Raw genomic sequence first — 24,595 nt, forward strand, 5'->3', positions numbered from 1 at the left:
GCTTGATTCTCTCCACCTCTTCACTTTTCCCAGAATATCTCCACACTTCCTAAATCTTCTCATGCTACCCTTTATTCTCTCCCAGTAGATTCTTCTCACCTTTTCCAGGTTCTCTCACATTTACACATTCTCTTTTATAACCTCTAACCAAGGGCTTGTTCCCACACACACCCTATTCACTTGCATATTTCAACACCTCCCCTCAAGTGAATACTCTTAGAACACCTAGACCCTATACCAAGTTTCCCTCCTTACTTGATAGTCTGCAACTAGTGTCTAGCACACTTCCCCTCAAGTTATCTTAGCACACCTAGACCCTATACCAAGTTTCTCTCTTACTTGATAGCCTGTGACCAGTGCCTCAAGTCCCTAAAATCATAGTCCTTGACACTCTCTCTCTCTATGTGTCCAAGGCTACTACAGGTGCCCGCGACCTTGACTAAAGTGCTCACACATACATCTACCATGTGGCCTACATCATCGGTGGCTCAGAGGTGGTTTTACTTTGTTGGGGCAGGTTACATTGGGTTATGGGGTCTCTCTCTCTCTCTCTCTCTCTCTCTGTCAGAGATTTTCACATGGCTCCTCACTCTTTGGAGCCTCACATCTTCTCTTGTCTTCAGTCTTCTTCTCGTGGCAGCTTCTCTTCACGCATCCATGTCTTCCTCTTCTTTCAGTCTTCTTGTGGCAGCTTCTTTTCTCGTGTCCATGTCTTCTTTCAATTCTTCCTTTAGATCTTCTTCTCGGTGTGGATCCTCTTCTTGGAAAGAGATGTTCTTCTTCTTTCATGGCTGGGGCCATGAGCTTGTCCGTCAGGTCTTCTTGCTCCATGTGAGTAGCATGTTTAAATGTTTTGGTGATAGTTCCTTTGGGTTTTTAATGTTTATCTTGTGTCATTATGCAATGCAAACCCAAATCTATGTGGGAGGTCTTACCTCTTGTCTTATTCTGGATAAGGGCAGTGTCTGATCCCATTTTTACACTGATGCAATGTGCCCAATACTACATAATGCGTATAGCATGCATTTTTATATATGCACATTCCCAAATGCAACTTTCACTATGAATAATCTTGAATTTGAGTGAGATTTACAGGCATTAACCAAGGGTTAAATGCAAAATGATGATTATCACAAATTTATCAGTACAATTTCACCAAAAATTACATTAAATCAAGGGTAACCGATTTGTACGGAATGATTGGAGTATCAAACCAACTCCGAATTGCAATATGAAGTTATAGGGATTTGTATCAGATACCTAATGGTTAATTTGAACCCTCAATTGCACCAAAATATAGTGATTAATCATTGATTAGCAAATTAATCCACTATTTTGTGTGTAAAAAACAGAGTATGCACGGAGGCCAGATTTGGTGCCTTAGACTTTAAATGAGCTCAAATTCTTTCAAAGCCATCAATAGCAATGACTCTAGTAGAGGATTAAGCCAAGAAACACAAGATTTGACTAAATATTGAAAGCTTAATCTCTATTTTACCAGTCACCTGTGCGCAGATTTGATGAAGAGCTTGGATCTCACTGTAGACTTGATCAAATTGAATTCTGTCTTCACCAGCTTGTAGAGCATGCTTGAAAACCCCTGGAGCTATGAGGAATTAGAGCAATTTGATTGGATGAAGATAGGATCTGCAATTTCATCAGAAAAAACTACGCTGGAAAAAATGCGAATTGCTCCTGAATGCACCGACGATTTGACGATTTGATTGGCTTGGCTAGAGCTCAAGGATGTTGGCTACCTATGGCTAGAAGGGGTTGGGCTAATTGTGAGTGTGCAAGGAGCTAGAGCTCCTCCACCAACTGGGGGTACAGAGGTGAGTTGAAAACTAACTTAAATTTTGATTAATTTCTAATTATCTACTATATAAACAGTTGATGTTTTGTATCAAGTTGATGCACAACATCAAGGTGGCTGGCAAAGTTAATGCAATGTATCAACTTTAAGAAGATGCATAACATCAAGGTGGCTTCACAAACTTGATGCAATGTATCAACTTTAAGAAGATTCACAACATTAAGGTGACATGGCAAAGTTAATGCAATGCATCAATTTTAAGAAGTTTTGTTTATTAATGCAAAGTTAATGCATTTCAGCAACTTTGTTAAGAAAACAATGTTTGCCAAGTTGATGCATTGTATCAAATTTTCCACCCAAACTTGATGTTTTGTATTGAGGTGATACAGAACATCACGTTTATGTAGCAAAGTTGATTCTGTGTGTCAACTTTAAGAAATTTTGTTTGTGTGTACAAAGATGTTTCATTCCATCAACTTTGCCACACACAAACTTGATTTTGTGCATCAACGTGATGCACAACATCTAGTTTGTGTGGCAAAGTTGATGCAATGCATCAATTTTTTATACACAAACAAAGTTTTTAAAAGTGGATGCATTGCATCAAATTTCCCACATAGACTTGATGCTATGCATTGAGGATACACAACATGTAGTTGCTGTGGAAAATGTGATGACATGCATCGACTTTTGAAAACTTTTTTGTGTATGCAAAGTTGGTGCATTGCATCAACAACAAAGTTGATACATTGTATCAACTTTTTCACACAAACTTGATGTGATGCTTTGAGTTGATGCACAACATCAAAACTTGATGTAATGCATCAACCTTAAAAACCATTATGCAAACTTGTATGAACTTTTTCACACAAACTTGATATGCATCGAGTTGATGCACAATATCAAGTTTCTATGGAGAGGTTGATGCAATGCAAGAACTCTTTATTTTTTAGGTAATTCATATGAGATGGTTTCTGATTACGCTAGCACAATATTAGTTAGGCTACATGTATGTGCGGTAAGTTATTTATAAACCTAACCATAGAAGAGCTATATCTGGAGGCACTGTCACCTCACGCAGTTAGACCATCAACTTATAGGCACCCGATAGGGTGCATAGCCAGGGGGTCAAGGGGGGGTGGTGGGGGCACGCCCCCTTAGGGGATCCGGGGGATGTTATAGTAAAACCTCATTGGTTTTTTTCACTTTCTCGACAGTGTAATTAGTACTCATATAGTGACCACAAGCCCAAAAAAGCATGCATAGTGGCTCTGTAAGACAATTATTGTTTTAGGCCTAAAAAAGCATAGTTTCTTACATAAAGTTGATGCACTGCATCAACTTCTCCATGCAAACTCGATGTTATGCATCAAGTGTACCACAAACTTAATGCACGACATTGAGTTTGTGTGGAGAAGTTGATGCGGTGCATCAACTTTGCTTACATAAGCATGCCAGAAATAGTGATCATGATATAATAATTCAAAAGTCTCTTTTTTTTACTAGTAAAATCTCCCTAAAAGCACTTCAGCCAAAAAAAACCATCGCTTTCTCCTTGGGCACTTTATCGCTTGTGCATATCTTCTTGCTATCCCTTTTTTTCTACAGAGCGGGTAATATCTTTGCTTGATTTCATGCTATGCCGCTTCTCTACATTTTCTATACCACACTGTGACTACTGAAATTTATTGACACAAATATGGAAGAGAAGGCGACCTTCATCTAAGGTGAGATTTTCTTCTCCATTCAAACTTTTTCAGTTTTTCTTTTATTTGATTTCATTATAATGCATCCAATTCCCCATGAACTCAATGCAGTGCATCGAGTTTGCACGTAAATTGAAGGTTGAGAACAATCTACACTCAATCTTCTCCTAAAAGGATTTATCTCTACCATGCATCTCAACAATTATTCTTATTCCTTCTCCTCTGTCGTCAATGATCTGGCAACCATATCGATGTACTGCATCAAAATCTAGGCCCACAAGTTCATCCCTTCTCATCTCTCCCTTTGGTTTTCCATACCACTTTACAATAATGTAAGTCGTCTTTCAATGTTCTCCTACTTGTTGCCCTTTTTCTAAAAAAATTAGTTTATTTCTTCATTCATTCTTAAACTTTTCTTTTTTTATCATATAGAGAAGTAGAATCATTTTTGTTATACTTTAAATGTCTTCTAATTTTCTTTTCTTGTCTTATAGAGGCTTGTTTTTATCTATTTCTTGCATATTTTTATTTTGATCTGCTTGTGATAGCCTTGTTGTTGCGCACTTTAATGGTTAGCTCCACCTTATTATTATTATTTGGATTTGATTGATTGAACCAACTAATAATTATTTTGCTAAATCTATTTCTTTTTATCTATAAAGTAGGGGTGACGAGATGAAGAAGTCCTCTAAGAGGCCCGCCATGATGCATGTGATAGTGCTGGTGTCGGTAGGAAGGGATATAAAGCCATTTACAGGGTGTTTACACTAGGTCATCGTGCTAAAGGACTTCTACAACCCATGCTACCAACTCCATACAGTGTAACCATGGCAAGAAAAAGTGCAAACTCAGACATTGTGAACATGTTAGGTGGCTACTGTCATGTGGAGGATGCTTTGCCTATATGTACTTCTAAGGTATTTGAATACAACAAGTACAACAATGTCTTTATTGATTTAAGGACCCTTCAAAGAGCTATGATTTCTTATTATGGTCTAAGCATTGAGGAGTGCCAAGGTCAGGCTGTGTTTGTGTTAAAGCTTGATGAGTGTCAAATTGTAAAAGAACAAAAATTAGAAAGAGTCAGCCTAACACTTATGAACAAGGCTATCAAAGGAAATCTGGAACAGGATGATAATCTTCTTGACTGTAGTGCACAAGCCTCAAATTCCAACACGGGAAGGCAATCTTAGGGAAAAGATTACTATGGAGTGCAATCAGAAAAGAATATATGGTGGTTGTCAGCATTTGAGATTCCATAGGAGACGAATGATACATTGCGATGGTACCTTACCCAAACAGGCATCCCAAACGTCATATCATTGCAATCAAAAGGAGAGACTTTGCATGTGGAAGATGTAGGAATATTTATAGTTGAATGGTACATCGCAGGGGATTTAAAGACATTGAAGTGTATGCTAGGATGCAAGATAGGAGCAAATACTTTTTTTCCATGTATTTATTGCTGCCATTCAAAATCAGAGTATATTGAACGCGGCAAAGCTTCAGGCAAGGTTGCAACCACCAAGACAACCAAATCTCATGCAAAGGGCAAGAAAAATGTACAACCACCTTCAATGAGTACAACGCAAAACAAAGATCCAAAGAAACCTATGCAGTGGGTTAATGGCATTATGAGTTGTAATACCAATTGCCCGCCTAATCGTGATCAAGAAGATATCTCATGGAGCCCTATATTAGAGATTCCACTTTCCCGTGTTCATATTTGCACGCTTCATGCTAGGTTACGCATAATGGACAAATTACTAAAGTTACATATCAATTATGCATGGAATATGGAGCCTGAACATCTTCGCACGAATGCCTCAGTAAGCTGGAAGATGTCCTTTCAAGCATGGGGCTTCATGGTGGTGCTGTAAAGTTAACTAAGGATACTAAAAAGTCAGGACTGGGTCAGGATAATCCAAGCAAAATATGCATGGGTGGGTCCAAAGCTAGACACCTCTCAAATTACGAGGGGTACAATAGTCACACAAAATACGAGATATGGAAGGCCATTTGTGAATGCACCACTTATCATGGGAAAAATGTAGAGCTTGGTCTCAAGCGTGCAAGGCTATGGGAGTCACTTGATAAAATGATTCAATTGCTAGAAAAGGCTCCACTTGTTGCTGAGGAGATTACAAACTTAAAGACTGCAATCCATACATTTACTTAGCAAATGGTTGATGCATGGGGAGAAACACATATCACCCACTATATGGTATTTACCTTTCTATCTATTTACTGATATTAATCACTAAATAGTAAAATTCTAATATGATCTTTATTGCAGCACATTATATTTGCCCACGCACAGTTTTTTCTCGACCAATATGGTCCAATGGCAATTTGGAGCACCCACGGAATGGAGGGCTCGCACAATGCATGAATGAGTTAATTTTTTTTTTAAAAAGGCCTGTGCGCTACGGCGCGAAATTAAGCCAGTTTTTAGATTTGAAATGCATAAATTCGCGCCATAGCGCATAGGCATTTTTTTTCATTTTTCAACTCATTCATGCACTGTGTACACTTTTTTGATGATTAATCTGCCTACAAACATCAAAAAATGTAAAAAATTTGATTTTTTTAAAAATTGTTCAGATTTTGTACTGCCAGATTTCCACCGGATGTTAATTGACAATATTTGAACAAATATTTGATCATTACCCAATGAAATTTCCTACACATTCACATGGCTGCCAATAGTTTACAGGGCACAGTGCTGACACAACAAATAAACAAGAGAAATGGTTGAGAATTCTAAAAAACATTACAATTAAAAAAGTATACATTTTGTATTGAATTCGTAGAGAAAGAAAATTACAAGTTCCTGAGAAGATTTCTTAGAGCTTCTTTATCTTGGTCACTCTGCGTGGCTTTCTCACCTAGGCTATTAGCTATAATACTAGGATTGGTTACACCTTTGGAGATTGATGTAGCACAATGGCTTAGCACATGGTCGGTGTAGTTGCTTGCAAATGTATACAAAGCTGCCTCCCTGCTAATAAGTATACATTTGTTTGCATTGTTTGCTAGCCCATCTTCAGTGAGAACCCCACTTAGAGCTTTACACTTGATGAGCTCTGCTTGTGCCTCCTCAGAGTACTCTAAATGGATTACTCGAATAAATGATGGAGAGAGGCTAGGAAGGTAATGAATCAGGGAGGTGTCTCGTCCATCGGATTGCACACGAACTCCACCTCCACGTGCAGCAAACTTGTCAAAAATATAAGCTTTCTACAAGAGAAAAAGTTTAGGTGTTAGTAACAACTCACTTATAAATATGAAGGCACGGCTTCTTAGAACTTTGATTTAACCCCACCTCAATGTCATCATCACATTGGCTTGTGCGTGGGTTGCATATGTCTATACTGCTTCCACGCTGCTCAACTGATGTTTCTACATGCAAGTGCTTATGTGGTTGAAATGCTTCTTGAGGGACACTTTCATACTCTGCTGCTACATTTTCTATAGCAACAAGAGCATTGGAAATAGTTTCCTCAATTGTACGTTCTGTATCATAACCTTGGAATGCGCTTTGGTAAGATCATGGTCATCAAAATCTATCTTTGTTGCTCAGGTGTGTCTTCTTTGCAGAAACCAGACCCAATTGCTAATATGCTTAGGGCCTCATCCTCCCTTAACCCCAAGGATTTACAAATGTCATCAAGGAAAAGAAATTCCTTGTTATCCATGATGATGGGATTCAAAGTGGTTACATCCAACTCAGGGATCTCTTCCACAATTTCATCCCCCTCGAGGTCACGATGAGGCTCTTCATCCTCAGTTGACCCTTGTTGGAGAAACACCAAGGCCATGGACGCTTCAGCTTCATCTGAGAAAGCCTCTTCCACCTCGCCTTTGGATTCCTTTACAACAGCTACTTCTTTACTCATTGCCTTTCCCTTCTTTTTTTCTGCATCCTCGCTTCTTGCAGAAACAGTGCTAACATCATATCCCATGAAAGGAAGGTGGTGCCTACATTACCAACCTGCAATTCATAAACGGTGTCATCATCTTCGACCCTGTAATTGCTATATGTAAGCCCTTTCAAAAATCGGTTGAGCCTGAATCGGAACGACTTGTCACCATGGTACAGATGCCTGATTAAGTCCACTGGAACCCATTTAGTGGTGGACTCAGGCAATTGCACGACATATTGTGCCACTACATCATTCATGTACTGGACCTGCCTGATTAAGTCCACTGGAACCCATTCAGTGGTGGACTCAGACAATTGCACGACATATTGTGCCACTACATCATTCTTATACTAGACCTGCTCTTGAAAAGCCTCTGCGTGAAGGTCTATAGTTCTCTACATATCAATCACCCCCTCAAAAATGGGGATGTTCTGACCTGCACCTGTTGAGAGCCCAATTTTCTCAAGCGTTGCACGTAGCGAGTTAGAGCTTGAAGCCATGGTGGGATATTGAAGGGAAATCGAAACTATGAGATCTCAAGAATGAAATGAGCTTTAGAAACCAAAACCTTTTCTTATAAAGCATTCCATTTAAACATTTAATAAATTTTTAAAACATACTTAAAAAATTTAAAATTAACAAAATTAAAATCCAAATTGGAGTGAAATACAGAGGACATTGGGGCTATGGTGCAATCAAAATTTTTGTATTCAAAAGTACACCACCACAAATTATCGCCAAATTCACTCAAAATGTTACCTAAATCTGCAACTTAATAGTCTTTCAAGCTAAGGACCCTAGGGGGCTCCAACGACACACAGAGTGTATGTTTCTCTGACATGTGATGCATAGGTCAATTAGAAAAAACATACTTGAACTGGTTCCTTACATTAAAGGACATGACAATACGATCTCTCAACTGAGCAAAATTCCAATCATTAACTACCACTGTATGCTCCTCTCCTGGGTGAACTTCAATATGAAGTTCTACCTCCTCCCTAGCATAGAGATCACAGTCCAAAGCTTCCCATTCACCATGCGAGCATTTCCACCTTCTAATTGGGTACACCATAGTTAGATTTTGCTTGCCTATCTGATACCTGCATCTTACCACACTGACATTACCGCTGAGCACTTTATTACATCGCCCTGATGTTTTGCCACCTTGGTGGTCCAATTGCCTTTTAGAAATGTATCTAGATCTTCAAAGGCCCCATCTTTGCTTATCCACATTGTTGGGGTGCGATGGAACTTGCCTACTTTGAAAATAGCAATAAGCACATGTAAAGGCATGAAAAGAGATACGCTTATCCTTTGGGATCCATATACAACCTTTAGGCTTGACTGAATGTCATGGAAAATCCTGTGCTGAAAGCTCTCCATTGTGGTGGGGTCTGGAATGGGCCATTCCGGGCTATTTAGTGTAGGAGGAGAAATTGGCTCAAGTGCTCCAAACCTTCCCCTCTGTTGCACAACATATGTTGTAGCAAAGAAAAATACTCCTCTATTTGCAAGTTCGGAACTTGTTTCCCCAGCATACATAAACCTACCTAGATCAACATGACATGCTTTGAAGGTCCCTGTAAAACATTCTAGAGGTTGCCATTCCACACATGTTGAAGGGAAAACATCTGCATACAATAGAATACATTGGAGTTCTTGATATTCCCATAGTCTTCAAGCAAGCATTTCTATAAAGCAAAGAAACTATAAACAAGTTCTGAAACTTACAGTTAGTTGGGAGACGTGGTGAGTTCTCATCTTCAAGATGTATTTGGCTTGAGGTGTAAACATGTTGCACCTTTGTAAGCCGCTTTCCATCCTTGTTGTTGCAAACTTTGAATTATAAGATCCTTCCTTTCCAGTGATGGCTTGTGGAAGCCATATGCCTTTGGGGAACCTTGTGTGCACCCCTCAAACTGGGTTGCATTGTTATCCACATGAACCACTTAAAAATGGTAGGAATCCAATAACCTTCATCATCCTGTACTTTGGAAATAGCCATGGACTCGATAGTGGAGGATGGCCTGCGTACACACTGAAGAGCCATAAATTGCCCAAATGAAAAGAAATTGAATGTTAAGAATATGGCAAAAAAGCAAATACCTGCTCAGAGAGAGAGAGAGAGAGAGAGAGAGAGAGAGAGAGAGAGAGAGAGAGAGAGAGCTAGCTAAAACTTCAAAGAAGATCGCTGCAAATCCATACACACACACAATACACACACACACACACACACACACACACACACACACACAAAGAAAGCTAAAGCTTCAAAAGAAAGCTAATGAGAGATTGCATTAGGTGCCTGCTTGCACAGAGAGAGAGGGAGAGAGAGAGAGAGATTCTGATAACAGAGCTTCCTCTAGAGAGAGAGAGGTTGATAAACAGAGCTTCCTCTGAGTAGCTGGTAGCAAAGAGCTTTCCTCAAAAGAAAGCTAATGAGAGATTGCATTAGGTGCCTGCTTTGCACACACAGAGAGAGAGAGAGTCTGATAACAGAGCTTCCTCTAGAGAGAGAGAGAGAGGCTGATAACAGAGCTTCCTCTAGAGAGAGAGAGAGAGGCTGATAACAGAGCTTTCTCTAAGTAGCTGGTAGCAAAGAGCTTTCCTCAAGTTAGAGATGAAGATAGGGCTGCAAGTGAGGGTGTAGAGAGTGGTAGATGGGGAAAGTGGGTTAGTCTAAAAGGGAGGAGAGAGAAACATGCCCCTACTTTTGGAGGGAAAAGGGAAGTGAAGGGGGGTAACTTTTTAAAACTTTTCCTTTATAAAAATATAAAAATAAAAGATATTGAAGATTTTCCTTGCTGCAGATCTGAAAAAGGTAAGATTCTACCTTTGACCACAAGATTTAGGTTCTTAATCAACCCAACATTTTTGTACACATGTATTTTTCCTATTGGCCTTCACACTAATCATCTCTTTAATCTCATGGTAGCTTAAAAGGCCCCCATAGACCTCAACCTTTCCCTAATGCATATCCATGCACATATGCAGATGGAGGACCATATATATATCCCAAAAATCACCCCGGACATTACCCCCCAAACAACTATCCCACCTATTCCATGTGTCCTGAGCCCTGACCAATTTGTTTCCTTCATTTCACAAATCACCCCCGAGCAAGCAGCCATGGCTAGAGCCTATTTTACCCATGGTGAGCCAGCCATGGTGAGCCAGGTGCAAGCCCATTGACAACCGTGACCATGGTCATGGTCGCACCCATACCATCCCCTAGTCAACCCCCCACCCTTAGACCGTTCCTCCAACTGTAGTAGGCTCGGTTCGCATTGTAGGGGTGGTGGTGGTTGTTGTGGTGGTAGTGCCTGTTGGAATTAGGGTTGCAGGAATGCACACACAACTTCAAGAAGATGAGGAAGCTTGAGCACAACACAATAGTGTATTATGAGTGCCAAAAAGAAAAGATAACAAGCCCTAGAAGATAATGGGCGTATATACAATGCACGGGGGAAAAAACCTCCTAGTGAGGGAAAAAGTGCCCCGGCGGTCCTAAGTGTGTTCACACACATCACTACTATAATATGGTAACAAATCCCCCCTGGAGTGATGCGGTGAACAAGAGCTAGCACTCATGTATAGGGAAGTGTCTAGCTATGTGGACGAATCCACAAAAGGGAGTAAGCCCAAAGCTTTGCGAAAAGCTTCGAACTTCTCACGAGGCAGAGCCTTTGTGAAAAGGTCTGCAAGGTTATCCTGTGTTGGCACATAAGCCAAACTGATCTCTCCTGCAGAGAGTCTCTCCCTGACATAATGGTAGTGCACCTCAATGTGCTTCGTACGAGCATGGAACACTGGGTTCCGCGCAACTGCCAATGCGCTCTGACTGTCAGTGAAGATGGTGGTGGCAGATGGCTGCCCAACATCCAAATCAGCCATAAGGCGTCTGAGCCACACACACTCAACCGTAGCTGTGAAAGCTGCCCTGTACTCAGCTTCACAACTAGAAGTGGCCACAGTAGGCTGCTTCTTGCTCAACCATGATATGCATGAGCTTCCAAGCATGAAGCAAAAACCACTCGTGGACACGCGTGTGTCATAACAACCAGCCCAGTCAGAATCTGAAAAAGCATGTAAATCTGGCGGCAATGATCCCCCCTTGGGATAAAACAACCCAAGATGCCGAGTACCACTCAAATAGCGAAAGATACGCTTCACTGCCTGCCAATGCTTAATGCCTGGGCTATGCATAAATCTGCTCACCTGTGAGACTGCAAACTGAATGTCTGGCCTCGTAATGCATACATAAATGAGGCAACCAACAGCTGTCTGATAGAGTGTGACATCAAAGTGATCTCCAGCATCATGAAGACTCAAAAGACAATATTAGGTAATTTGGGAAAAATCTCACATTTTGGGAATCAATTACTCCATATAGTTTTGGACATATCTTAAACATACTAACTCCAAATTTGTCGGAGATCATAGATTTAGAAACTACTCTTCAAGATCTTTCCCATGATATGTCACATGAGGGGGTTTTGACAAACTTTTGGACAAGTTCACCATGCTCCCATTTTTCAAATGGGAATGGGATTTTTCCCAAATTATCCAATATGGTGTTTCAACTTCAAACCTGTCTCCATTGGAGTAGCAATAGGCTTGCAGTCTTCAAGGCCAAATCTCCGCAACAATGTTTCAATATACTTTGTTTGACACAAAGCAATACCTCCATCACACTGCTTAAATTGTATCCCCAAATAATGATGCAAATGCCCCAAATCTGACATCTCAAAAGAGGCATTCAAATCAGCCTTAAAATCAGCAATATGACTCTCATTTGGTCCTGTGAGCAACATGTCATCGACATAGAGAGCAATGATTAGATGTACACCATCCACACGTTTAGCATACAAAGTGCTTTCTGTTGGACTATTCTGAAACCCATGTGCAGTCAAATATGCATGTATTTTTTCATACCAAGCTCGTGGAGCTTGCTTTAAACCATATAAAGCCTTTTTTAACCTGCACACTTTGTTTTCCTGCCCTCTTTGAACAAAACCACGAGGCTGCGATACATACACCTCCTCATGCAAATCTCCATTTAAGAACGCAGTTTTTATGTCCAGCTGATGTACATTCCAACCATTATGAGCTGCTAATGCACAGATGCTACGAACAGTGGTCATACGACATGTGGGAGCAAAAGTCTCATCAAAATCAATGCCCTTCTCTTGAGCATAACCTTTTGCAACAAGCCTAGCCTTATGGCGATCCACTGTGCCATCAGGCTTACGCTTCAATTTGTATACCCACTTAGTGCCAATGGCCTTCTTGCCAGGGGGCAAGTCACATAAAGACCATGTACTATTCTTCATAATAGCATCGTATTCTGCTTGCATAGCAGCCATCCAATTTTCTGAACTTTGTGCCTCATCAAACGAAACAGGCTCACTTTCATCGCACATACTAGAAACAGCCAATGCATAACAATCTGACGCATAAGAGGCACCATGAGAGCCAAAACGAGTGCGACTAGACAAAGGGGCATCCAACTTGCTGTCACGCAAAGTCTGCACCAGCCATCTAGGCATGTTTCTAGAGCCCTCAATCTCTTGTCTCTCATCCTCAAGTGCATCATGCACATCTGCATCAGATATAGGCTGATCTGTGCCATCATTTAAAACCTGCATAGGCTGAAAAACTGCCTCATGAGGTATTGCACTTGACTGTGCACCACTGAAAAGAGGCAACAATGTATCATAGACATCACGTGAGCTGATATCTGTCTCCTTAGTACATGAAACCAAGGGCTGAACTGCATCTTCCACAAATACAACATCACGGCTAACCAAAATGCGCTTTGTCTGTGGATGATACAAACGATAGCCTTTGCTCTCAGCACTATAGCCAACAAAAATACATTTGACAGCTTTGTCATCCAATTTTCTGCGATGTTGCACAGGCACTAATGCATATGCCAGGCAACCAAAAACACGTAAATGGCCAACAGATGGCTTGCGGCTATGCCAAGCCTCATATGGAGTGACAACCTGTAATGCTTTGGTGGGACACCTGTTTAGTACATAAGTGGCACACATGACAGCCTCAAGCCAAAAACCATGTGGTAGACTTTGACTCTTAACCATACATCTTGCCATTTCCATGAGAGACCTGTTTTTTCTCTCAGCCACACCATTTTGCTGTGGTGTATACGGCACTGTACATTGGTGTTTTATCCCACGCTCAGCCAGAAATGCATTAAATTCTGAAGACATATACTCCCCCCCTCGATCTGAACGGAGGGTGCCCATCTTACTTTCTGACACATTTTCAGCCATAACCAAAAACTGTTTGAAGCACAAAAACACTTCGGACTTTGCCTTCAAAGGATATACCCATGCATGCCTGGTAAAATCATCAATGAAAGTCACGAAGTAAAGGTAGTTTCCAAATGATGGAGTTTGCATGGGACCACAAACATCACTGTGAACAAGCTGCAATCTGCGTTCAGCTCTCGCTGATCCATCTTTGGGAAAGGAAGCACGCTGCATTTTACCCAATATGCAGCCCTCACAAACATGCTTGACAGGTGCCTCAAGCTTAGGCAAAGAAGACACCATTTCAGATTTCTGCAGGCGTAGCAAACTTGCAAAATTCAGATGACCAAAACGTGCATGCCACAGTTTTGCATTTGAAATAGCCTGCGTATCCATAATAGCACATGCTGAATCCTCTACACATTTGCCATCCATATTGAGCTTATACAGCCCTCGACATAGTGAACCAGATGCTACAATGATGTCACCACAAGAGAGATCATGAACAGTACATCTGTCATCCACAAATTTTACAACCAAACCTGTTTTGGCAAATGCGGAGACTGACAGCAGATTCTTTTTGATCCCTGGCACATACAATGCATCAAAAAGTGTAAAGGTGTTGCCATTTGCAACATTCAGCACAATCTGTCCAACTCCTTCAACGGGATAAGAGGAGTTATTGGCACAAGTGACAGTATTCCCTGTGGGAGCAGACTCAAGGAAAGTGAATAAACTGCGCTGCGAGGTGATATGCTTAGTGGCACCACTGTCAAAGTACCATACATCTGAATCTACTGCAGACATACATGTGTCATGCAAAGATGGGTCATAACTGCACTGCGCATTGAATGCCCATTCTGTATCTAGCACAACATTAGCAGATTCATTGTTAGAAGGAGAGGCATCTGCAATAGCCATACCAGCCTCTTTCTTCTTAGCCTCTTTCGCAGCCAGCTTAGGACACGCTTTGATGACATGATCATTTCCCTTACAGTACTTGCAAAATGTCTTCTGTTTGTCACCCTTCTTCTCATCTTTGTCTTCCTTCTTTGGTTGCGCAGCATTTGCAGATTTCTGCTTACTAGAAGAAAAGCCAGCTTTACCTTTCCCGCTTCTCTGACTAGCAACGAAAGCTTGATCTGCGACACGCATAATATTCCTGTTTTGCCTTGACTGGTCTTCTTGCAGCAAAACAGAAACTAACTCCTCAAATGATAAGGCATTGGGATTGCCTTTCATCATCAAGCGAAGAGTGGAAGCAAAACCCTGATAAGAATCTGGTAGACCATTCAAAACAGTCTGCACAAGTGAACTGTCAGACAGGATTTCATCTGCAGAAATGAGCTGCTCTTTGAAATCCTTGATCTTTGTCAAAAAGCTATCCATAGAATCACCTTCGTTCATATGCTCACTCTCCAACTGTTTTCGGAGATAAGCAACACGAGCCTCATTTCTTGCCTGATACAATGTGGCAAGTACATCCCAAGCATCCTTAGAAGTCCTGCAGGAGCGAATATGTGGGATAATGGTACGTTTGACAGACAGCGCAATCAAGGCATGAGCCTGCGCATCTCTACCATCCCAACGAATCTGCTCTGCTGAAAGTGGTGGTTCTCGAACAGCTGCTACAGCACTTGTGCCTGCACCATCATCAACAGTACCTGTTTCTGATGTGTTTGCAGCATTCCCAGCCACAATAGGACGTGCATCAATTCCCTGCACAATGTTCCATAACCCCTTTGCTACCAATACATGTCGCATCATATATGCCCACAATGGATAGTTGGTGCCATCCAACTTATCCTCAGCAGCCAACATGCGGAATACATCATTGTTGTCAGCCATGGCCAATGACTGTACTACTAGATGTAAATGCTGTCTGCAAGAGGAAAACCTGTATAAAATCGACCTGTGCTATGTAGCACAGCCCAAAACAGACGAATGGGCACCTGTCCTGCAGATTTCAATCCTGACAGAAAATCTGCACAGTAGGACGATTTTGCCTGCGCAGTACTTGGAATGCAATAACGGAGGGCGAAATGACCTCAGATCAAAATTCTGAAACGACCAAGCCCTACGGGCTTTCCCACGGCATATACTAACCTGCAGACGCTCGTGAAATCTCGTCGCAATCGGAGGAGATGAAGCGGCAGGTGCCGGTGATGCTGCCCGGGAGGTGGAAGCCTGCTCTGATACCAATTGTTGGAATTAGGGTTGCAGGAATGCACACACAACTTCAAGAAGATGAGGAAGCTTGAGCACAACACAATAGTGTATTATGAGTGCCAAAAAGAAAAGATAACAAGCCCTAGAAGATAATGGGCGTATATACAATGCACGGGGGAAAAAACCTCCTAGTGAGGGAAAAAGTGCCCCGGCGGTCCTAAGTGTGTTCACACACATCACTACTATAATATGGTAACAGTGCCATGGATGCATCTACCCCTCCACGAGAGTTTCCACCCATACATAGAGTGGTTGACACCCCCATCTCATTGTGTTTATCTAGTCGGCATTTTGGTAGTATCCCTCTCCCCAATGCAAATCAACATCTTTACATGGTGCGGGAAGGGAAGGTCATTTTTTATGATGTTGGTCACAAGATGCCGAGTCGTGTGAGGGAGCTATCTGGCATAGTATTTGCCCATGAAACTCTAGCCAAATTCCTCCACCTCCCATTGCAGAAGAAAAAAAGAATTGGTAATCAAATCAAGAATGAGTTCAATCCTACCCCAGGTAGCGAGGAAGTACCTAACAAGTGTATCTACGATCGCATGAGAGATTGTATGAAACACAAGAGGTCCGATGTCACCCAAGCGGTGAAAGTGGGGGGAGAAAAGCCTTGGTTCATTAACCAAGAGAGATGAGATGAGGAGTTAAGGAAGCACATTAGAAACCCTCGATGAGGAGTTAAGGAAGCACATTAGAAACCCTCAATGATACTCACAACAAGAGGAAGCAGCGCGGCAAAGTGACTAGAGAGCATGGCGAGCTCGCACCTTAAGAAGAGCGGTGGATGGGACTCAGTTTATGTAAGTATCCATGATTTTTGTAGCCTCTTGTTTGAATGTCACAGTGTATAGTTGTATGTTTTTATTTATGTTTTGTTTTCATGTATGTAGAAGAGGGTGGTTGGACGCCAGGCTAGTGAGTTGGAGATGCGTTATGCATTCAAGTATGGCACTTATGCCTTGCTTGAGTGCATTGAGCAAGGTGGCAAAAATGCAGATTGGAGGGTTGTGGTTTTGGTAAGTACATCATACCATATGCCAATTTGAGGTTTTGGTAAGTTTGTGTATGCTAATTCGCGGTTATTGCATTGTTTTTACAGACTGGAGTACCTAAGCCTCCCTGTTGAGGCTAGCTCGTAGATTGGACACCCACCTTAGCTTGCATAGTTTTGGAATTGTATAGATCTTTTTTGCATCCCTTTTGGGCATGTATAGTTCTCTCGCATATGCGGTAACTTTTTTGTATACAACATTTATCGTAAAAGTATTGATATAATGTTATTTGTATCAATGTATCTTTGTGGTTTGGTATCAAATAATGAAGTCTGATTTTGTACATCAATGTATCTTTGTTTGTGTTAATTCTTTAAGTTTATGTAAAATTTCAATTGAATACAAATGTAATAAAATCTTTAAGTATTTGGCATAATGGTACATCCAGGTACAAAACTGTACCTGGATGCACCATTATGCCAAAACAAGAAAAGCATGGATACAATGGTGGACTGTCCAGCGGAGTCTGGAGTGTCCTGAGAAATTAGAGCATTCAGTGGTGGAAAAGCAATGGCATGTACCATTCTCCAGTAGACAAAGAAAAGTCCTATTGAAGTACTTTCATGCTAGATGGATTGGAGCGCATTCACCACTACACAGTGCTGCTTACATGTTAGATCCTGAATATTGGAATATGGATTTGATGTCCAACGTTGAGGTGGTGCAAGATTTTTATAAAGTGGTAAACACTTTCTATATTAATGTTGATGATCGTGTAAAGTGCATAAAGGAGATGACCTCATTTCGATTGAAAGAGGGTTTATTTTCCAACTCCCTTGTTCAACAAATGGCTAAAGAGCAACCTGCATGGAAGTGGTGGATGATGAATGGTGGTGAGCATTATGCTTTATTGCGCAACCTTGCGATGAAGGTTCTAAGTCAACTCAGGCTCAGAAAGAAACTGGAGCATGTATAAATATATTCACAGGTACTATTCGCAATCGACTTCTTGCAGATCGAGCAGATAAACTTGTTTACATGTATTGCAATGAAAAGATCTTGCGAGACTTTGAAAGCGAAGAGTATGAAGAAGATATGCCCAGATGGATGTACAATTGTGATGATGTAGTAGACAAGAACTTTGATGTTGGACGCACGTCGTGCACCACCCTTGAGATAGAAGAAAATTTAGACATTGACTTAGATGAGCTTAATTTAGTAGATGAGAGGGTAAACGGTGAAAGAATTTTGGAGCAAGATACTGACATAGAGGAAGAAGTCATTTCATTAATTTCATAAAAAGTACTTGTCCAAATGATCGTATTTGGAGAAATTATCAATACAAAAGCAGGATTTATGTCTTTCTTAGCTTTCATCTTGAAATAAATTGCGAATTGCACTAGGAGTTACATCTAAAGGTCTTGGTGGTTTATATTCGCTAGCCATGCCGAACACTGTATAAATACCTTGATTTATTGGGACACTGCACAATGCACATGTGGAAGTATTTTGCATTTGCCTCACTAAACATATTAAGTGGTAGTAGTGTCCATAGGGTAGTATATACTGGCCGCTCCACCCATCGAATACTTTGTAACATACAGGACATTGGGGGGTGGAGGAACTAGTAGCCTCAGCAGAAACTCCCACAAGATCAAGATGTATCAAAAAATGAGAGATGTGGTTTCCTTGGCGCACAGGAGCAATACGTGAAGAGATGGTCTGTACATCTTGGCTGATCTTTGTGAGCTGCTCTTGAATCCCTCTATTGGCCGGGGGAGGAGTTGATGCTTGAGATAATCGCTCAGCTTCTTTCTCCTTCTCTGCTAGCTGTGCCCCTAAGCTTTCTTTGACCTTGTTTAACTCCAATCCAGCGCCCTCCACCATGAGAGCAAGTTCCTCCCTTGTGAATGTCACTGTCTCTTCACGTATGTCGTAGAGTGTTGACAGTGGCCTCTCTGGAAGCGAAGTCCACTGGAGTTTCTAGGATAAATTGTGCATATAGCATCTTAGCAAAATAGAGTGGAGCGTCGGCGTTATGGAGAGGACGACCGTACACCTCCAAGAAAATGCGCTTGGCATTAATTTTGATATCATTGTGAGTGCAACGTGAAATCTTCCATCTTCCCTTCTAAATCTCGCCATCTGGACATGGCCATATTTCCTTTATCATCTCTGTGGTTACACGTTTGTTTATGTCTTTCCATTGGGCATAAGTAGGATTTGTCCATTTCGACAACCTGCATGCTGTTCTTGTAGCTTCGCGGGCTGTCAGGCCATGTGCAAGGGCCTTCATTCGCTCATATGCCTTCTTGGCTAATTCTTGATGCTCGTTTGCTTGCGCCTCTGCCATATCTGTATGAACGTAAATGACTTTAGGATTTTAATGAACTGTAAAGATTAACGTAAGATAAATTGACCATTACCCTCAAAAACTTAAAGTTTAACACCACGAGAGGAGATATGTATTGCAAAGACTCAATGAGAAATATCCACTTGACTCCAAAAATACTTCAAACAATGCGCGCACATTAAATTTTGAAGAGAAAATATAAACTTAAACACCACAAGAGGAGAGAGATATTGCAAAGACTCAATGAGATAATATTTCAAACAATGGACACATCAAATTTTGAAGAGAGAAACAAAGTGCCATTCCTGAAACGTAATCTCCTGATACTGTATCATTACAAAATTGGGGTGAATGACACCGATAGCTCTACAAGAGGACGTTGTGCCCTCGTTGGGTCAGTATTTAGTGATCTAAAAAATTCCACTACTTGCAAAATTGATTTTCGCTCATCGCGATTAGGTAGGCACATCCAATTTTTGACTCTATAAATAATAGTATCCATGGTAACTTTGTCATGGGCACTATTGTCCATCCACAAGTCTTGTACTTTCTGCCAAAAGTCATATAAAGTTTGTAATAAATATCCTAAAGCAAAAACATCAGATGCAGGAGTGTATGCATCTGCCAAAAACGGATCATAAAGTTCTGGGGCTATCCACGGCCGTTTATTTCGCTCTCTGTCTGCGTAGGAGACCGCCTGTGCCACCTTCTCAGGGTTCTTGTCTGCTTCAAATACAAAATTGAGAGACACCCGTTTTTTGGGCACTCTCAGTAGTAACCCCCAATCGATAATACCTACGCGTGGCTTCAACTCTTTTGTAAAATCCAACACTACATTGAATGGATGTAGGTCGGTATGTACAATTCCTGCCAGATGTGCTGCCGCTAGGCCTTCGACCAGGGCATGCATAATATGTGGCATGGTTATTACTATTTGTTTTATTTTAGAAAGTTCTAGATGACTTAAAGGAATATTATCGAGCGGGGGTTGTCTCCATCCTCGATCCAAACGGAAAATTGCTCTGGTGAACTCACTGAATCTGAAGGGGACCTTCAGAAGAGTATCACCAAGCGAGCCGCCATTATAGTATGGAAAAATAGTGATCCAAGGAGATTCTTTTGTGAAGGCAATACACCTGACAATTGATGGGTGTAGAACCTACATGCCCTGCTCTGCCTGGAAGCTCTCGAACTTGGCGCTGCCTTCTCCTTTGTAGTGCTTTCCGCAAAAAGTAATGTGCTCCGGCAAAAATGATATACCTCTAACTGTATACGCTTTTACTGTGCCAAAAACACTAGAGCCTATTGTTCGCCCTTCGAACAGAGCCTCGTGCGGGATGCCAATGAGATGTGTGCACATAGAATTGTAGATTGTACGATTAATGGCACCTATCCCACTCGCATCTGCCTGGCTGGATGTTGCAGCGACCTCCTGGGCAATGCACACTCTTTTGGAGAGTGACTCTGCATCCAGCGCCTTCATGCGCTTGCTCTTGGCTCTTTGCTCGCTCCATACAACATCCCATAACTGTAGACGATGCATATTAGCTTCAGGCGGGGCAACATCTCTAAGATCATTGCATGCTACACGCATGCTCCCCAAAATGGTTCGTGTTATATGTTGATGGTTGAAATCTGCTATCTTCTGTCCGTGTAGACCTAAGTGATAAAGTTGCAACAGCTGACAGAGAGTCAACAGAGGATGTCTCGCGTAGCAAGGCCGACCGAGGTCTTGACCAGCCTCGGCTCGATTTAAATGGTGAGCTTCCGGTACGGTGGATGAGGGACCAAGGAAGCGGCCTATGAGTAAAGTGCTAGGTGACCTCCTGCGAAGGATCCTAAAGGATACTGACTATACGGTGCTCGAGCTTTGGGTTGTCGAAGATACCCATGCGTGCATCGAGGAAGAAAATAGAACAAGGAGTTAGAGTTATTTTCTAAACTCGGGCATGCATCTGGTTGATTGACCTTGCTGGTCCTCAATGGATGAGTCCATGGCTCTTTTATATGGATCTGTTGGTTGATCTTGCTGATCTTCACATCTTCAACGGAGAGTCCATCTAGATTTTCTTATGTGATTATATTACTGAGTACTATGAGCTAAGAACTATTGAGAAAAGGCCCCTGAGTGGACAAGTGGTGAGCGTTCTGGTTGCCAATGATGCCATAGGTACATCGATGAAGGAATGTTTAGAAAATAGAATTCAACCGGATATTTTGGAGGATTATGATCAGTGATACTATGGTTTCATTAAAAGATTGTTTTAAAGACAGCTGAATCTGTGAAACATGCAATTTCATATTAGGTGTGTAAGTGGTGTGACTATCTTGAAGTTTGCTTGAAGCGCTGGCTAGGGGACCTGGGAACTCTTTTCCCTGGTACTCGAGGTAAAACATAACCAAATTCCTAAATAGATCCTATCACTACAATGGTTGGGCGGTTGGCTAATCCATGGGACTAGATGGGGTTAGGCTAGACTGATGGATCTCTAGAATGAGACTCAATTCTGTTATGGTACGATAGATGAAGTAAATCCCGGACAATCTTGTTCTATGGAAAAGAATCAACGGTCGTGCCTCTCGATGAGGAAAAAAGCGTTGGTCTCTATGATCCAAGTGTAAGTCTTTTCCTTGATCTGATCATGTGACTTACGGGTTCGGTCGGATCAGTTCGGTTAGTTAACACTCTTGACTGCGTTAGAATAAAAATATCTTGGAGGAATCGCCCGTGCTTTCTGGACAGAAGGAAGTTTTTTTGAGGTTCAGTTTTGGAAGAACCGAGAGATTAGTCTCTTGTCCGGATATCCGTGTGAATGAGGTCCCAAGTGAGAGGCTCTGCCCCGTGCAAGAAGTGCTACTTCCGCTGGTAGCAGCCCCGAATTCGTTGCGCAGAGGGGGCAAGGATCTTTCACTCCAAAAGGATATCAGCTGAGATGGGACCAATTATCCTTTAGAGAAGAAGATGAGACATGGAAGTTAGTTTGTATGTTGTCAAACTATGAAGGCTAAAATGGTGTGTATAATAGCAATGGTTTTTGGTTCCCATGGTATTGTTTACAGACAGCCTGCTGTTTGGTATAAGAAGTTGTAAAAGAAGGATGATCAACTGTATGACATATCTGTAAAAGCAATTATAGTAATATATATATATATATATATATATTACCAACAAAAAGAAGAAGAAAGTAGTTTGGATTGATTTCAAGTATAATAAGTGGCATTGTGATATTGTTCAAAGGAGAAGCTCCATGATCTTGAGTTGTCTATTAGATCAAATACAAGCGATACAAAGATCCCATCTATATTATGCACTTGCCACTTTTGGCTACATTTAAATCTAGTTCTCCCAAGTAAATATCTATGCCCACCAACCCAGATTGCCTAATCTGATTAGAAGCCATTTTTTGCTACACTTCAATCTAGTTTTCCCGAGTAATATCTATGCCCCCAACCGACCTAGTTTGAGTGCATAAACAAGTACTTAACAGGGCATATCCCGACTTTCCATTTCTGTATGATGAAGACGCACATCAACGAACTTGCAAGTCACCATGGACATTGAAATGTTGCTAAGATACAAGTAGCTATGATCCGACATGGCAATGATGCAGGTATGGTCATACAAGCTTTTCAAAAGACGTCGAGGAACGGGGCCTGCAAAATCAAACTGGATGTGAGATGGGATGCGGCGAGGCTTGATAACCTCTCTCTGAAGCCAGATAGCAGGGCTCAAAGAAATCCCCTCGGGGCGTTCCCCCTCTGTCTCACTCGCTCGCTCTCACACGCACGCGCGCGCGCACTCTCTCTCTCTCTCACACACTTCCCCTCTCTCTCTCTCACACACACACGAGCGCGTGCGTGCACACTCTCTCGCGCACACACGCTCTCTCTTACACACTCCCTCTCAAACACACACATTCTCTCCCCCTCTCTCTCTATCCTGAAGAGCCGGTGTCGTTTTTCCAACATGGCTTGAGAAAGTATCTGACTGCAGGTGATTCTTACCAAAACTTTACACGCTCATGCTGCCTCAAGTTTATCCATTGGCTGAGCCAAGAAAGTGGCCTTGTCTTGCCCTGCCATGATAACCGCAACCTTGGTGGTATCCTTTTGAATCCCTCTACAATTTGGATCAGCTTCTATCATGCTGGTCTGTGGGGTAGTAGTAGCAGCAGCAGCAGTAGTAGAAGACGCATTCGCCCTCACACTAGCGTGTTGTTCGACGCAGCCAACAAACTTCCAATAAGAACAAGCCAGGATGAACAAGGAGACAGCAATCAAGGCCAGCATTGCCGCCAGGCCGGCTAGCAGATATGGGATGGGAGACCCCTGGCTGCTATACGAAGAAGCATGGCATGCCGTTGAATTCATAGCTCCAGAGCTATGAAGAGAGCTGTGGAGACATGGGTCTCGTTGAGCCTGCAGAAACCTCCTTATCATGAAGTAACCTGCAATTCAAAAACAGGCAAACCTCCTGTTTGAGAGATTGATACATGAAAGCACTGCTGTGCCTATAAGATTATGAACGAGTTTGTTAATTATCCTAATGGAGCTAGATCGTAGGCCTATTACAGCTAGATTAAGGACCCAAAAGGAATTCTTTATTAAACCCTTTCCTTCACAGATGAATACATAATTGAATAACACTTGATCACGCTGGATTTCACAGTTTCAAGGGGGAATTTAACGCTGATAAAATTGTAGTTGCACTAATCACCTGATGAGGTGAAAAGGCGGTGCTGGATTGCGTGCCTGCTGCGAGCCGATCTCACGCCTACAACAGCTAGCAGCAGCTACTATGCAACAGGATGCAGCTATAGCTAGACAGCAGGACAACCTGCCACAGTCTGTATCATCTTTCTATTCCTCTACATCAGTGCCCAACACCTGCTGCTTTCTAAAAATAAGAGGATAACAAGGAGAAGGCTAAAAGCAATAAAGAAACCTAATTAAAGATTACTCAATATGGATCTGCAATGGATGATGCGTTTTACAGGCTAATAGTGCACAGATAGTGGGGAATCGCGGGGGGGACCATGATATACAGAAAAGAAGAGAGCACGCGAGAGGTGGTTTCCTTTTTAATTAGAAAGAATCATGTAGTAGATGAAAAGAAAAAGGAAAGCAAAGAGAGGGCCGTGATTTGAACGTCTTTTCAAGCCGGTGGGAAATGGCAGAAAAGCTGGGAGCTCCCACATTCTTCACCTGAGCGCGCGCGCACAGGAACCCAACACACGCCAAAGTAAGGGGTGATGGGAGGTGGCGTACATACTAATCGTCCTAGTTCCCATGCCT

At 41.8% G+C, this 24,595-nt stretch overlaps 1 protein-coding gene across 1 annotated transcript; it reads right to left on the reverse strand.

Moving 5' to 3' along the window:
- Positions 1-3,727: 3,727 nt before the first annotated feature.
- Positions 3,728-24,326, reverse strand: LOC147637194 (uncharacterized). Its single transcript, XM_086801019.1, has 5 exons — positions 24,018-24,326; positions 23,330-23,748; positions 18,757-18,777; positions 14,699-14,800; positions 3,728-3,775 (listed from the first exon to the last, which is right to left on the reverse strand). The coding sequence occupies exons 2-5, from the start codon at positions 23,738-23,740 to the stop codon at positions 3,728-3,730; spliced, it is 582 nt and encodes a 193-aa protein (XP_086657145.1). The 5' UTR covers positions 23,741-23,748; positions 24,018-24,326.
- Positions 24,327-24,595: the final 269 nt, after the last annotated feature.

This window comes from Cibotium barometz, chromosome 7, assembly GCF_041138505.1.
Source record: "Cibotium barometz isolate CiBa-2024 chromosome 7, ASM4113850v1, whole genome shotgun sequence".
NCBI lineage: Eukaryota > Viridiplantae > Streptophyta > Polypodiopsida > Cyatheales > Cibotiaceae > Cibotium > Cibotium barometz.